Source organism: Labrus bergylta, chromosome 2, assembly GCF_963930695.1.
Source record: "Labrus bergylta chromosome 2, fLabBer1.1, whole genome shotgun sequence".
NCBI lineage: Eukaryota > Metazoa > Chordata > Actinopteri > Labriformes > Labridae > Labrus > Labrus bergylta.
Genome location: NC_089196.1, coordinates 35,287,404 through 35,302,615, shown reverse-complemented (window position 1 = coordinate 35,302,615; position 15,212 = coordinate 35,287,404). Strand labels below are relative to the sequence as shown.

The 15,212-nt window shown below is 39.8% G+C and overlaps 3 protein-coding genes and 1 long non-coding RNA gene across 5 annotated transcripts in view; 2 read left to right on the top strand and 2 right to left on the bottom strand.

Moving 5' to 3' along the window:
* The window catches only part of LOC136181091 (NLR family CARD domain-containing protein 3-like), a 156,058-nt gene extending 154,044 nt beyond the window's left edge, over positions 1-2,014 (top strand). For both annotated transcript variants that reach the window (XM_065961365.1, XM_065961373.1), the window contains one exon: positions 653-2,014. In XM_065961365.1, coding sequence (XP_065817437.1) covers positions 653-1,224 — 572 coding nt within the window. In that variant the 3' untranslated portion in view covers positions 1,225-2,014. The remainder of the gene's footprint in view (positions 1-652) is intronic.
* Positions 1-15,212, bottom strand: part of LOC136181106 (NLR family CARD domain-containing protein 3-like) — a 494,962-nt gene that overhangs the window by 193,480 nt on the left and 286,270 nt on the right. The window lies entirely within an intron of this gene.
* LOC136181178 (serine-aspartate repeat-containing protein G-like) lies at positions 5,453-7,680 on the top strand. Its single transcript, XM_065961741.1, has 3 exons — positions 5,453-6,746; positions 6,926-6,975; positions 7,331-7,680. The coding sequence occupies exon 3, from the start codon at positions 7,334-7,336 to the stop codon at positions 7,604-7,606; it is 273 nt and encodes a 90-aa protein (XP_065817813.1). The 5' UTR covers positions 5,453-6,746; positions 6,926-6,975; positions 7,331-7,333; the 3' UTR covers positions 7,607-7,680.
* LOC136181242 (uncharacterized) lies at positions 8,052-9,276 on the bottom strand. The gene is made up of 3 exons (XR_010667600.1): positions 9,059-9,276; positions 8,716-8,763; positions 8,052-8,529 (listed from the first exon to the last, which is right to left on the bottom strand). It is a non-coding gene; the product is annotated as an uncharacterized lncRNA (long non-coding RNA).

The window sequence follows — 15,212 nt, the reverse complement described above, 5'->3', positions numbered from 1 at the left end:
CGGAAATATGCAAATTCAGAGATTTTGATCCTGAAAATTATTGAACATTTTTTGGAATCGTACAGAAATAACATTTATAACACAGATCAGTAGAAAAATATTAATATTTACTTGATTTAATGATTATTTGTTTTTTACTTTTGATGATGACGAGCCTCACCTGCCTCCCCTGACAGCACGTCTCTGCTGCAGGTTATTTTCCCACACAGACGCGTCTCCCCCTCCCCTTTTGCTCTTAGCTTGAGCGGGATCATCGCTGAAAATGAAAACAAAACTTAAGAGTAAGTCTGTAAAAAGAACTCCATCCCGGTTATATGCAACTGTCCAAACCAACAGGACTCGAGGAACTACTAATCTGCACAGTTTGCACAGTTTATGTTTGAACTTTTTTACAAGTTATTAACTAAAAGCTGTGTCCCATACCAGCAGCTGCAGCCTTCCTCCACCCTGAGGTGTGCTTCTGCTTTGTGGTCCGTGTGGGAACACAGATTAAATCACTTTTGTTCAGCGCGTACTCGGATCAGTCCTGTACCGAAACGGTCCGGTCCGAGTACGTGTACCTTTACACCCCTATCAGTAAGTGTCAGTAAAGTTGTTGATGAATGAACAGATGATAACCTGCAGCTGTGTTGTGTCTCGTTCTCTCCATCAGACGCCTGTGAGCTGGAACTGGACACAAACACAGTGAACAGAAAACTGAAACTGTCTGACAACAACAGGAAGGTGACACGTGTGGAGGAGCTTCAGTCATATCCTGATCATCCAGACAGATTTGAACACTGGCCTCAGCTGCTGTGTAGGACTGCTCTGACTGGTCGCTGTTACTGGGAGGTCGAGTGGAGAGGAGATGTTAATGTATCAGTGAGTTACAGAGGAATCAGAAGGGGAGGAGACAGTTATGAATGTATGTTTGGATTTAAGGATCAGTCCTGGAGTCTGATCTGCTCTGATGAAGGTTACTCTGTCTATCACAATAAAGGAGTAACAGAGATCTCCTCCTCCTCCTCCTCCTCCTCCTCCTCCTCCTCCTCCTCCTCCTCTGTCTCTCACAGAGTAGCAGTGTATGTGGACTGTCCTGCTGGCTCTCTGTCCTTCTACAGAGTCTCCTCTGACACACTGATCCACCTCCACACCTTCAACACCACATTCACTGAACCTCTCTATCCTGGGTTTGTGTTCTGGTTTCCTGGTTCTTCAGTGTCTCTGTGTGGTCTGTCGGTCTGAGAAACACTGCTGACTGAAGATCAGCTGACTCTGTTCACTCTGTCCAGCTGGTCTGTTTCATGGTTGGGGGGTGTGATAATGGGGGGTGGGGGTGGTAATGGGGGTTAAATGTTCTACATTACAGAAAAACAATGGACCCCCTTCTTTAATGTCTGTATTGTTCTGATCTCACCAATAAAAAACAAGTGACAATTAAACAATTAAAGTCCTCCTCCTGCTGTCTTGATATTGGCAGCAGGAGGAGGAGTCATGGCTCCAGATCTGTTACAAATGGTAAACTTGTCTCTCAGGTGTCTTCCCACAGGCCCTGAAAACAGCAGTCATCAAGCCACTACTAGAAAAGAACAATCTAGACAATAATGAATAATTACAGGCCTATATCAAATCTTCCTCTGTGAGGTCAAATGATAGACAAAGCTGTGTTTCAGAAGTTAAATAACTTCTTGATATTGAACAACTGTTTGGATGTCTTCCAGTCAGGTTTTGGACCAAACCGCAGCACTGAGACAGCTCTGGTTAAAGAGTAACTAAACCCTAAAACCACTTTCTTCAACTCTAAACCTCTGTATTTGAGTATTAAGTAGTGTTATGGATCAATCCAAGTCCCAATCTCGACATTTGAGTACAAAGTATTGAAATTTGAAATATTGTGTTAGAAATGTGCATAGTGTCTGCCCTTCTGTTTGAAAAACTCTAACAGTTTTTTTGGAGTACAGTATGACGTAGGAGTACAGCCCCACGTCACCAAACCTATAAAAGCCTCGTCACCCGACTCGGCGAACTGTGGGGACTCAAGTGTGTGTGTGTGTGTGTGTGTGTGTGTGTGTGTGTGTGTGTGTGTGTGTGTGTGTGTGTGTGTGTGTGTGTGTGTGTGTGTGTGTGTGTGTGTGTGTGTGTGTGTGTGTGTGTGTGTGTGTGTGTGTGTGTGTGTGTGTGTGTGTGTGTGTGTGTGTGTGTGTGTGTGTGTGTGTGTGTGTGTGTGTGTGTGTGTGTGTGTGTGTGTGTGTGTGTGTGTGTGTGTGTGTGTGTGTGTGTGTGTGTGTGTGTGTGTGTGTGTGTGTGTGTGTGTGTGTGTGTGTGTGTGTGTGTGTGTGTGTGTGTGTGTGTGTGTGTGTGTGTGTGTGTGTGTGTGTGTGTGTGTGGGGCAAACATTGTATCATGTTGCGGCTGATAACGGCGCGAAAGGAGTGAGTGGGGCAGTTTACCCCCGTGCCCCCCTCCCTCTCCAAGTTGATACATTCTCCTGCTTATTCTGCTCCGGTCCCCGGCATCATAACGTGCCTCTCCTCACACCTGAAGAACACACTCTCTCACCTCGTACTCTCTCTCCTCACTCGCTCCCCCCACACACAGTCTAAGTTCTTCTTGGGTAACACTTTATATGAAGGTCCTTGAAATAAGCTGTTATTACCGTCAAATCTGCTGTATAAGACACACTTTAAACCCTCAGGCATCAGTTTCATTTACTACCCTCTAAAGTCATTAAGGACAAAAATGTCCACTTCCAAAAATCTGCTATAAAAATAAAACAGATTACTTTTTTTTTTCGCTTCTTTCTGCATAAATCTCTTAAACAACTTCCGCCCTGCTCAAAACTACCAAACATTCAATCATTTTGAGGATTTTAACCCTTTAGATGCCAATTTCATTACTTGATCACTGTTGTTATTTATGAAAAAAAAGTTATTTTCCATATAACAAATATTTGGTGGCTGGGGGATTTTTTTTAAATCAGTCTTGGATATGTCAAAGATTATACAAAATATTGACTTTGATGCATTATTAGTTTTTGTGTAGCATCAGATTTAAAATGTACTACCCTCTTGAGTCATTAAGGACAAAAATGTTCACTTCCAAAAACTGCTATAAAAATATTACAGATTAATGTTTTTTCTACTTTTTCAGTTTAAATCTTTCGATCAACTTCAGTCCTGATCAAAACGATCAAATATTACTTTATTGGTATTATTCAAAAGTCTAGGAAGCTAAATTGCTGATACTGCTTGATTTACTTTTATTTTTGGTACTTTCTCTCTGGATGTATATAGTTTTATTATGGCTCCCTTGAGTAGCCACAAAAAAAGAAAAACAAGTCCATAGAGGCTAGTTTATGTATATATAAGGTTTAAACTGTAATCTAAGAAATCAGAAGAATGTTGTACGCTGTATATGTACTTATGTCTTGATTATTTGTAATTGTAATGACAATGTACTATGGCACATCAACAAGAAAATTAAAAAATATATGTATATATATATAAATAAAATAAGACATACTGCAAGAAGCTTATTGGATGTGATTCTCAAGCCATTTGAAAAATGGTCCAAGAAACTCACAAAATGAAGAGAGCTAAATCAGTCAGACAGTTTCTCCTCAGGGATGATGTCAGCAGAACGACTACAGGCAAGAGGGACACAATAACTAAAGAGACAGAGGAGGCTACTGTCTGATACTTTACTTACTCTCTACAAGTAATATGTGTCAGAGCACCAACACATTTCCTATGCCTTCCTCTGTGGTCAGAGACCATTTTGGGTTGTTCCACCAAAAGAGAGAGACGTGCCAATGTAAGACACATGAAATTTGTAGTTCATGGCAAATATAATCTACAAGCTGGGTATTGTAAACTGAAGAAGCATAGAAGAAATGTCTGACAGCACTGTCTGCAGCAGCCCAAAGGCATGTGTCTGTATATCCCTTGAACAGGTCTTCATGTAAGGTGGTGACCCTGCCCCAGGGATGTCAGGAGAAGGTGGAAATCTCAAAGTGGAGAGACTAAAGTGAGTACAATCATCGTTAAAAAAGATGTTCCAATGCCAGAGGATGAGCATGTGGTACAATTCCAAAACAGGCTTTTTAATTTCAAGAGGCACCTTTTGAATATTCCTGAACCTCACTGCTAAAGATGCCCTGATCCACACAGATTTCAGTGAAAGTTGTTCTTGTAAATACTTAAATGAAATCCAGTCAGTCCACTTTTGGAGGGTCACATCAGCAGGTGACCCTCCACACAGGTGTGCTTTATCTGGCCTTTCTGCACCATAGACTGTAAAAATAATGGACGGGACAAGGTCCCCGGTTTAGTGAAGCTTTTATTTTTAGAGCTCCCCCTACTGACTGGCTGCAGTATAGGTCATAAACCCCGCCTCCTCAGTGATAACAGATGGGATGTGGGTCAAACTGTAAAGCTAAAATACTCGTCACATAATTTATTTCCAAACCTAAACTCTGCTGTGATCATTAGTTATTATCACCCTACATTGTGTTCAAGTGCTCATTTTTCTGTGAAGTTTGTTTTAAATAAGTTATTTGAGATTGAAAAGCAGGATTTTACGTCATATTTGACGATGATTGACAGCCGCCGATCTTGCGTAGCTCTCTTTGTGAATAACAAAAGTTACGTAGTGAACGAAAGCCGAGACGCTGTTGAATTTTTCCGTTCAGTGTTTTCGTCTTTTTTGAGCTGGTAAAATGAGTTGTTCTGCAGTAAACTGTTCTAACCGACCTGAGGGAGATAAGGGATCTTTGCAGATTTTTCGGTAAGTAAAAAAGTGATTTATGTGTCATTGGTTGGTTAAAGTCGTTATCTAGCTAGCTAACACATAAGCAGTCTAAGGTTAGCTGAAATGTTGTAAAGCTAGGTTACTTATCCGGCATGATTTATCTTTTTATTTTATTTTATTAAATGAGCAAACCTAATAACTGACATGCTATGTTTCTTGATATTGTTATGTCGTTATTGTGATTGAAATTGTATTTAAAACCAAGAATCGTAATATAAAATCCGCTCATAGATGCGGTTCATTGACTGTACAGTTATTTTACAGCAAAAATAAAAACATCTGGTAAAGTCTCAAAAAAGTATGTAGGGCAAAAACAAAGTCACATAATTGTAATCTGGCCTGCATCATTACTAATGTGTACATGTTTACAGTCTGAGTGATAAGTGGACTATACCGAGAGGAACAGGTTTTACTTTCACCGTGCAGGCTGAAATTCATAGGACTATATACGAGGGGAGAATATTTCTCTATGTATCCAGATAAAACTAAAGGTAAGATGTGATTTAATATAACTGTTACTGATTTAAGATCCAGATAAAACTAAAGGTAAGATGTGATTTAATATAACTGTTACTGATTTAAGATCCAGATAAAACTAAAGGTAAGATGTGATTTAATATAACTGTTACTGATTTAAGATCCAGATAAAACTAAAGGAAAGATCTGATTTAATATAACTGTTACTGATTTAAGATCCAGATAAAACTAAAGGTAAGATGTGATTTAATATAACTGTTACTGATTTAAGATCCAGATAAAACTAAAGGTAAGATCTGATTTAATATAACTGTTACTGATTTAAGAGACTAACCGAAACGTGAACACAAACATCAACAACCTGCGATGGTGTAATGTAATATTAACTGAGCATCATGCTGCTTAAACTGATAAATGTTCTGCATTGTCTTCCACACACGACCAATTCAACAGTCACAAGTTGATCATATTGTAAATTTAATGACGCTCATTGAGAAATTGTACTAAAAATTGACAAAACCTGACAAACATTGCGGTGATTGTGACTGTGTCTGTATTTAACACCTTTGAAAGGAAGGTGTTAATGCAGGAGACCAGTGTTACACACAACATGCTGCTGTTATGTGAGTGAGGAGGAGACAATAAAAGAAGACATAAAGATCGTGTTTTCCCCCACACATGTTAATATGTTTTAAATGTCATGCATTTATTTTTGATTTCGCTTCAATAATCGTTAACGAAGAGAAACACCATGATTAAACTACAGGCTGTTGTTGCCTTTTTATAGCCAAAGAAAAACTGAACATTCACAGCCTCTGTATTCAAAACAATTTCAACATTGACATTTATGTCTTCCTGTTTCCCTCTTCTCACCAACATTATATTTTAAACTGGGATTTCCTTTTTCTCAGGTCGTGCGTCTCTCCCCCAGCTCGCCCCCTGCGGTGCGCTCCTCTCCATAATGCGCTCGTCTCCTCCCTCTAAAGCTGCTGATACTCTGTAGGACGCTTTGATTGGGGCACCTCACCAATAAAATACTATTTTATATTTTATAAGCAGTTTGCCACCACACTGCACTTTTACTCTCCAAAGGTATATGAGTATGTGCGTGACAACTTTAATAAAGCTTTAGCACACAGTCACACCATCCACACAGCTGATCCAGGATTTACTGTAGCATCTTCTACAGCACTGAAAGGTCATGTACAGGCAAACAGAGAGAAGGGAAAAGAAACAATCTGTGCTCTCAAATAACAAAGCAGTCTCAAATCTTTTTAAGGAATTACAGCTAAAAAGATTCTACTTTGCATACAGTACATCCTCTGATAAATACAGTGAAGTACTTTGATTGTATTTCTGTGGTGTTCCTGTAGGTGACCATGATGCAGCCAGACTGAAGCAGCAGCTTGTGAAGGTGGACGCCATCATCTTGTCTTTGCAGTGCTGATTCTGAAGAGAACACCTTCACAGAGGACTCAAAGGTAAAATGATCTCTCATATGATTGGACCGTGTTATTGTAACCGCTATCGGCATCAAAGTAATTTTAGTAACAATTTATAATCCTTCTTAAGATGTGAGGAAGACTAGCAGAAGATTTTAACAGCCTCTATGGTTCTGCAAGAAGTTCATGTTTAAATTGTTCTTCTTTCTGTCTTCAAGGAAATCAATGCTCAAAGGAAACAGCAGTCCAGACTCTGATTCCAGCTCCGGTGAGGTTCTGCACACAAATTGGCTTTCTGATTATATGAGAATATTTAACATTAGTTTAATTTATCAGGCTGGCCCATGTGATGACAGTTTACAATAATCTTCAATAGAAAGTGGCAGGAACACTTTTGTCTTCAAACATAAATTCATAAAGCTGATCAAATTATTGAATTCATCATGTCTTATTATATATTTAGTTTTTGCTCTTAAATAGTTCTCTGTCATAAAAACAAACTTTAGAACCTGAAGTTTAGCAGAACCTGAGGACAGATCTGATTTCAGGTCTGAGGCAGAAACATCACAGTAAAATTCATTATACTTTACATTTAACTCTGTGATTGTTTTTCTTTATTACAGAAGATGCTCTCAGATTCAGATCCATCAGCAACCCCTGACAACATGGAGGACTCGTCCCCTGACAACATGGAGGACTCGTCCCCTGACAACATGGAGGACTCGTCCCCTGACAACATGGAGGACTCGTCCCCTGACAACATGGAGGACTCGTCCCCTGACAACATGGAGGACTCGTCCCCTGACAACATGGAGGACTCGTCCCCTGACAACATGGAGGACTCGTCCCCTGAGTGTTTCCTGTCCTCTCTCGATGGTCTTCTTCTCTTCAGTTATTAACTCTTGAAAACAGCAGCACAACATGCCAGACTGTTTGACAAGTCTGTGATTGAATAAATTGAAATGGAATCTCATACGTATCTTGCGATGCTTATTGGCTTTAAATGTTTAATATTAAATAAGTTTGAAGGCCATTTATCTCAGACGAGCCCGGCTGTGACAAGCTGAGCTCGTCTGTTAGCTTTGCTGTTGTCTTAGCTGTTGTTGGTCAAGAAGAAATTAATGTCAGTTCAAGGCCTTTTCAAATGTGAACTATAAACTTAACTGCTAAATGATTTTACTGTGACCAACACTTTGTTGTACTCCAGTTAATCAGAAACAGTCATATCAGATTTAAAAAAAGTTTATTTAAACATTTTATGAAAAGAAATCTTCAACAAACAACCCCTGGCTTCATTAACCATGTGGAGGTAAGGGAGACCATCAGGTCAAACTGCTGGGACATAGGAGAAAGTATAAAACATAATTTAACAAAGAAATCCAAACAAAAATCAAATAAAGTAAAGAGATCCTGGATGATTGTTTGACTGTTAAAATATGATGGAAAAGCAAATCCAACACAACCCTCCAGCATCTGGCCTTTCAAACACAGGGCAACATCATGTTAAGAAAAATAAATTAAATATTGACCTGGATCTCTGTGTTTTATCTGAGGATGACTATGGTAGCCTTCTCACTGTTCACTGTCACAAAGCTCCAGACTCTGTCCACCTTCTTCAGACGTCGATCAGCTCCTCTGGGTGATGGCAGAGAGGACTCTTCATCTGGGAGAGCTGCTGGTGTAAGGTCATTTCTCCCACAGTGGATGAGCAGGGCATCTGGCACAGGTGATAAAAGGAGGAGGTTCCTTCAAACTAAGAGACCCCAGCCTGACCTCTGTAACAGGTGTGCAGATGAAGGTTGAAATGAGTCATTTTTAGATTCTGTTGATTGTAAAATGGAAAAGAAAACATCACCTTTCTATTTAATATTTATCTGGTGTATGACTCAGTGTGATTTTTATTTTTAGAAGACTGTATTGTTAACAACATCTTGTTTTGACAATCCTCTAATGAAACTTAAATAAAAATCACAGGATATAAAACTTTTAACAGATGATTTTAACTTACACTTCACTTCTGTGGAAGATGTCAGACCAGCTTTTATCTCTTCTTTGCCTAAATGAAGACACAAAAAACAATTGATTTACTGTTCATTTAAATATATTAGAAAAGCAGACATGACTCACATTGCAGACTATCAGTTTCTAACAGAATACAACATATCTTACCACCTGTAGTCTACGGTCTGTGGTGCTAACCTAGCTTAAATATAGCTTAAATATAGAATGATTTTGTTAAAACCAGAGGACCCAGCAGCCCACGTATTTTCAATAATGATCAAAATAACTGGATTTTTTAAAACACAGTGTTTAAACATTAGACTCTGAATACGGCGGTTTGTTGTACTTACACATTTCTTCATCGTAGACCGGCAGAGCGCTTTCAGCGTAGCTGGGCTGCGTAAGTCATCAGGGCAGTACGCTAAGTGGGCGGGGCGTGTTACCAGGGCTCCTCCCCCCGGACCCTACTGCGCAGACTCTGGCTCCAAATGACGTCAAAATCGCAAGATGGAAGCGCCCCTAAGCGACGTATTTTGGCTTCAAGAACGTTGAGTGGGAACAGCTACAGTGCGCGCCCACTGCTCTCACCTCGTACTCTCTCTCCTCACTCGCTCCCCCCACACACACACACATGCACACTGAGCCCTGAGCCCTGTGTGTGTGTGTGTGTGTGTGTGTGTGTGTGTGTGTGTGTGTGTGTGTGTGTGTGGGGCAAACATTGTATCATGTTGCGGCTGATCACGGCGTGAAAGGAGTGAGTGGGGGAGTTTACCCCCGTGCCCCCCTCCCTCTCCAAGTTGATACATTCTCCTGCTTATTCTGCTCCGGTCCCCGGCATCATAACGTGCCTCTCGCTCACACCTGAAGAACACACTCTCTCACCTCGTACTCTCTCTCTGAAATAAGTTGTTATTACCATCAAATCTGCTGTATAAGACACACTTTAAACCCTCAGGCATCAGTTTAATGTACTACCCTCTTCAGTCATTGAGGACAAAAATGTTCACTTCCAAAAATCTGCTATAAAAATAGAACAGATTACTTTTTTTTTTTGCTTTTTTCTGCATAAATCTCTTAAACAACTTCAGCCCTGCTCAAAACTACCAAACATTCAATCATTTTGAGGATTTTAACCCTTTAGATGCCAATTTCATTACTTGATCACTGTTGTTATTTATGAAAAAAAAGAAGTTATTTTCCATATAACAAATATTTGGTGTCTGGGGGACTTTTTTAAAATCGGTCTTGGATATGTCAAAGATTATACGAAATATTTACTTTAATGCATTATTAGTTTTTGTGTAGCATCAGATTTAAAATGTACTACCCTCTTGAGTCATTAAGGACAAAAATGTTCACTTCCAAAAACTGCTATAAAAATAGTAATAATAAATCTTTTGATCAACTTCAGTCCTGATCAAAACGATCAAATATTGAATAATTATCAGGATTTTTGACTCTTTAAATGCCAGTTTGATTACATGATGATAATATTTTTAATGAAAAAAACACACAAAAAACAAGTTATTTTCCATATAACAAATGTTTGGTGTCTGGGGGATTTTTTTTAAATCAGTCTTTGTTTTGTTAAAATCTAAGGACAAACTGAAAATTTAAATATTTATATGCTTTTATTTACTTTGTGTTTAAAGGTTAATCAGCTTTATTATTACTTCTCAGGTTATCTCTGTTGTCAGCCTTTATTTAAAGTTTGTATTGAACACTGGAGAGCAGCACTGAGCAGGTCAGGAAATCAGGTAACCTTTGTGAGCCAGGTGTGTAAACCTGCTGAGTGGCTCTAACTGACAGACAGGAGTGTCAGCGGTGTGTGTGAGAGCAGGAGTGAGGTGAGAGGCTGAGACACTTTCAGGATGAATTCAATGAAAGGAAGACAGCAGAGATACCTTTGGTAAGTGTGCTGTGTTCTTTGGTAATTATCTGTTCAGAATGTTTGAATGGTGACATGTATTTAATGTAGGCTGTTTATTTCATAGTGATGCACTCTGCATTCTGGTTTTATAGTGTAGTGTTCACAGGAAACAATTACATTAGAAGGGTAAATAATAATTAATATTGAACACATTTAACTGGTTTGTTTAAATTGTAAACAAAAGATAAAGAACTGAATAGATACTAAAATTCAGATTCATTTAATGGTTATATTAACTTAAATTCTGATTTGTTTTGTTTGGTGTTAAAATGGGAAAAAGGAAGGTAAGGATGATACAAGATGCATGGTTAATGTGTCAAAATTTGAGACTGATTTGATTTAGTATGTTTATGTTCTTAAAAGACATTTGTTAATTGACATGTTCATGTCCTTTTATGTTTGAAGGTTTACAACCTGAAAAGCTCCTGAGGGATTGTTTAAGATGTGACAATAAATACATTGGAAAAATATCTAAAGAAAGCAGCTGAATTGCAAAGCGTGTCCTCTGTTATCTTCAAGCCCTATTTAAGTCGAGGAAGCACTGAATTAAAAAACACACAGAATGACCTGACAGTTGTAAACCAACCTGTGACAGTGATGATAAAAGGATCAATGGCCTTTTCAAAGTCAAAAAGAAGACTGTTGGCGCTGGAGGAAAACTTTACTTAAAGCTAAACTGAAATAAATTGACTACATTAACTACACCTGCTCAAAATGGCAGAATAAGCATTTGGAAAAACTGTAAAGCCGCTCAAGCAGGAGAGGACCCATGTCGGGAAAATCATGGAAAGAATGACATATTTCATCGAAACCAGAGGATTACGTTCATCATATCAGAGTGGGTTTAGGAAAGGGATGGGAACAATGGATCCAGTTGTATGTTTAGAGACAGAAATAAGGAAAGCTCAGGTTAATAAAGAGTCGGTAATGGAAGTGTTTTTGATGTCCAAAAAGCCTATGACGAGGTTTGGAAAGAGGGATTAATTATCAAATTGCACAAAATGGGAATAACAAGTAAAAGTTTGAACTGGATTAAAGATTTTTTATTTGATAGATATATTCAAGTCAAGATGGGGGTGGCTATATCAACTAGATATAAGGTAGATAACGGAGCTCCTCAGGGGAACGTTATAAGCCCACTCTTCTCAATAATGATTAATGATGTGTTTTCTGGAATGGATTCTGATACTGGACAATCACTATTTGCTGATGATGGGGCATTGTAACATTGACTTAAAAATGTGTTGAATAATGAGGAAGGAAAATATAAAGCTTTGTTTACATTTTTAAAAGAAACTGGACTAGTTAAGATAATTTAATTAATTCATTTACTTTTCTTTCTTTATTATTATTATTTTTTCTTTTAATAGTTATAGGTATCCTGGCCCACACTCCAGCATAGTAGATGGCGCTAATGCACCTTAAAGCTAGTTGCCACCCGCCAATTAAAGAAGAGTATCATCAGCAATGAGTTGAGTTTTCTTCCTGTGACTCTTGGATGAGTGTCAGATGTCCGAGTTTCAGGAACTTAAAGATTTATTCAGACGACGGCTGCTCGCTGCAGTTATCAGAGATATATCAGGACAAACAACAACATGTGGATACAAAGAGGAGCTCCTCCGGCCAAGAAAACTGCTGGATGTGATTTTAACACCTGAAATCAAGCTGCAGTATGTAGTGCTGGAGACAAAGATTTATCCCCTAGAAGTGAATGTGGAAGTGAATGGACTGTGCAGGAATGACACCACATTACCACTAACTCAGAATAGTGGACAAGAGCAAGCTAACACACGGCAAAAGAGAACAGAGACCTCTACAATGACAAAGGTGGGCTCTGTATTGTCTAATACATTTCTCTGGGAAATGGGAGGACGGTTAACAGGCAGAGCACAGTGAGCTGAGATATGTGATGAGACCGGCTGGCCTGCAGTACCTCCCCTGCAAAGTGCCTCCTCAACCCCGGTATCTTGAAGGACACAGCCGTGGACAGCTGTGAAAGGGAGGGTTAGCAACAAGCCTCCCCTACAACCTAATGTGGAACTATAGAACAGATATTCCCCTCTGTTGCAGAGCACTGGATCTTCATCTGGTTCTCCATCCTCAGACATCAGGGTAAGGACTGAAAACATATCAAAAAGTAAACGGCTACAGGGAAAGCTAAAGCCTGGGCTTGAGACTCTGATTGTGGGTGACTCTGCTGTTAAAGATGTACAAAGGATGTGCGGTAAAAACACAGAAGTACTGTGTTTTCCCAGAGATATGGTCTCTGATTTAACAGACAGGATCCTGCATATTGTGGCTGAACACCCAACTGTGAAGAATGCCATACTGCACATTGGGTCAAATGATGTCACAAAACAACAATCTGAAGTCTTGAAACAGGACTTCACTGGTCTGCTGAGGATGGTCAGCCCCTTGGATGTGGATGTGTTTATCAGTGGCCCCATACCACCAGTCAGAAGAGCAGAGGAGAGATTCAGCAGGTTGTTGGCACTGAATAACTGGCTTACAACTGCATGTAATGCCCATTCAGTCATGCGGGTGTTTTGTCTCCTAAGCTTGATAAGGATGAAATGCAGAACATTCAGAGGTCAAACTGATGTGTTTTGGGTCCAGGCTGCAAGGATATCAGCAGTCATGACTCTCTCCAGGATAAGCCGGGGCCCTGCACGTCAGTAGGTTTCAAAATCTCTGTGATGATAGGTAATAGAAGAATAAAGGGGACTCTGCCAAGAAACAAAAGGCAGCTATGTGATTTTGCAAACTTGTCAAACTTAGCATCCATTCCTTTTGAGCCACAACCTGTCCCAAAAACGTTAGCAGCCGAAGCTTCTAGGACCCTGAAGCTGGCTCTACTAAACATTAGATCACTGGCAGGGAAATCATTTTTAATCAATGATTTTATTATTGAGCACAAGCTTGATTTTATGTTTTTAACTGAAACTTAGTTAGACAAAAATAACAGTGCAGCTGTTCTTATCGAGTCAACCCCTCCCAACTTCAGTTTTGTAAGCGAGGCCAGAGTGCATAAGAGAGGAGAAGGAGTTGCAGTTTTGTTTAATGACTCCTTCCAATGTAAGTGTGGCAAGGGTTGGTGAATGGTTATTATCTTATGTCAAATAATAACCGACAACGCCACCTGGGGGCTTGCACCTCAGGAAAAACAGAACTTAAAACTCCAAATGTAAATAATTAAGACACACAGATTCGAACACTGATGAGGCAGAGACGTGGTTTCAAAAGAATTTAAGGGATTTATTTGAATAAATCCGAGGAAATATGCAAACTAAGGTGGACTGAAGCTGTGAATTTCAACATCTTGCACCGCAGCTGCCATGAGAAAGTCTGCTTGTTACAACCAGGTTACAACCAACCGCCTCTGCTCTTCAGGTGTTGAGGCTCAAGCGAGTGATGTAGGAAGTCAAACAAGAGAAGCATGAATAGATGGCGCCCTCTGCTGTTTAAAAAGAAGTACTGCGATTATGTAAGATGTGATGTGTGTCGACTGACAGTGAGGTGATGATGATGATGATGATGATGATGAAGATGTTGAAGGTGAATCAGCAGCTTCTTTGTTTTCTCCACATCTGAAGATCTTTGACTGGATGTGACTTCAGCAGCTGAACTCCATCAGTGTTGTTGTAGTGACAGAGTGCAGCTCTCCCAGCAGGGGGCGCTCTGCCATGGATCAGTGTGAGGACACAGAGGAGGGAGTCCCTCCCTCTAAAGAGTTAGCTTCCAGTACCGTGGCTTGTAAGGATTGCCATCCATGGAGCACAAAATGTTTCACCAATGGGAGGTGAACTTCCTTCCTCCTTGTGATGTTGTACCTGTGTTGGGTGAATATGGTTAAAACAGTGTTCACAGTCTCACCCACGTATTGTAATCCGCATCGTTTACAACTGATCAGGTATACACAGTTTTTGGAGTGTGGGCTTCCCATATATTCCATTTTAAAAACATTTTTATTGTATCTGCTGCGCAACCAAGTTTGGTGCTTAGAAAATTCCATGTGACCTCTGGATTTAGGGGTCAACATGGGTTGGACTCTTGCTTTGACCAGGTAATCTTTCAGGTTCCTGTTTTTTCTGAACGCTGCAATGATTCTGTGGTCTCGTAAAATCTCGGTTTCTGCGATGATGTCTTGAAAATTATTTTGAATAACTCTGACTAATTGAATCACTGCTGGAGAGTAACAAAGGGCAAAATAGAGGAAAGCAATTGGGGTTTTGTTTCCTGAAATGTCTTGAAGGACCTTCTAAGAAAGCAGCGGGAATACCCTCTGGTGGCCAGTGCTGAGAACAGTGTTTTAGTGGCCTGTTTAAAGTCCTCTTTGTCGCCACATATTCTGTGAAATCTCAGCAGTTGAGACTTTACCAGCCCAGCATAGGTGTGTTTAGGATGGTGGCTAGTTTTGTGGAGTAGAGCATGACTATCTGTCTCCTTGAAACATACTTTAATGTCCAATTTGTTTGTTTTCTGGAAATTTTACCTTTGTATGTGGTAGTGTCAAGAAAGTCTACCGAGGTGTAGCTGGTGGTAGACTTCAAGGAAATGGACGCATTGTGATTGTT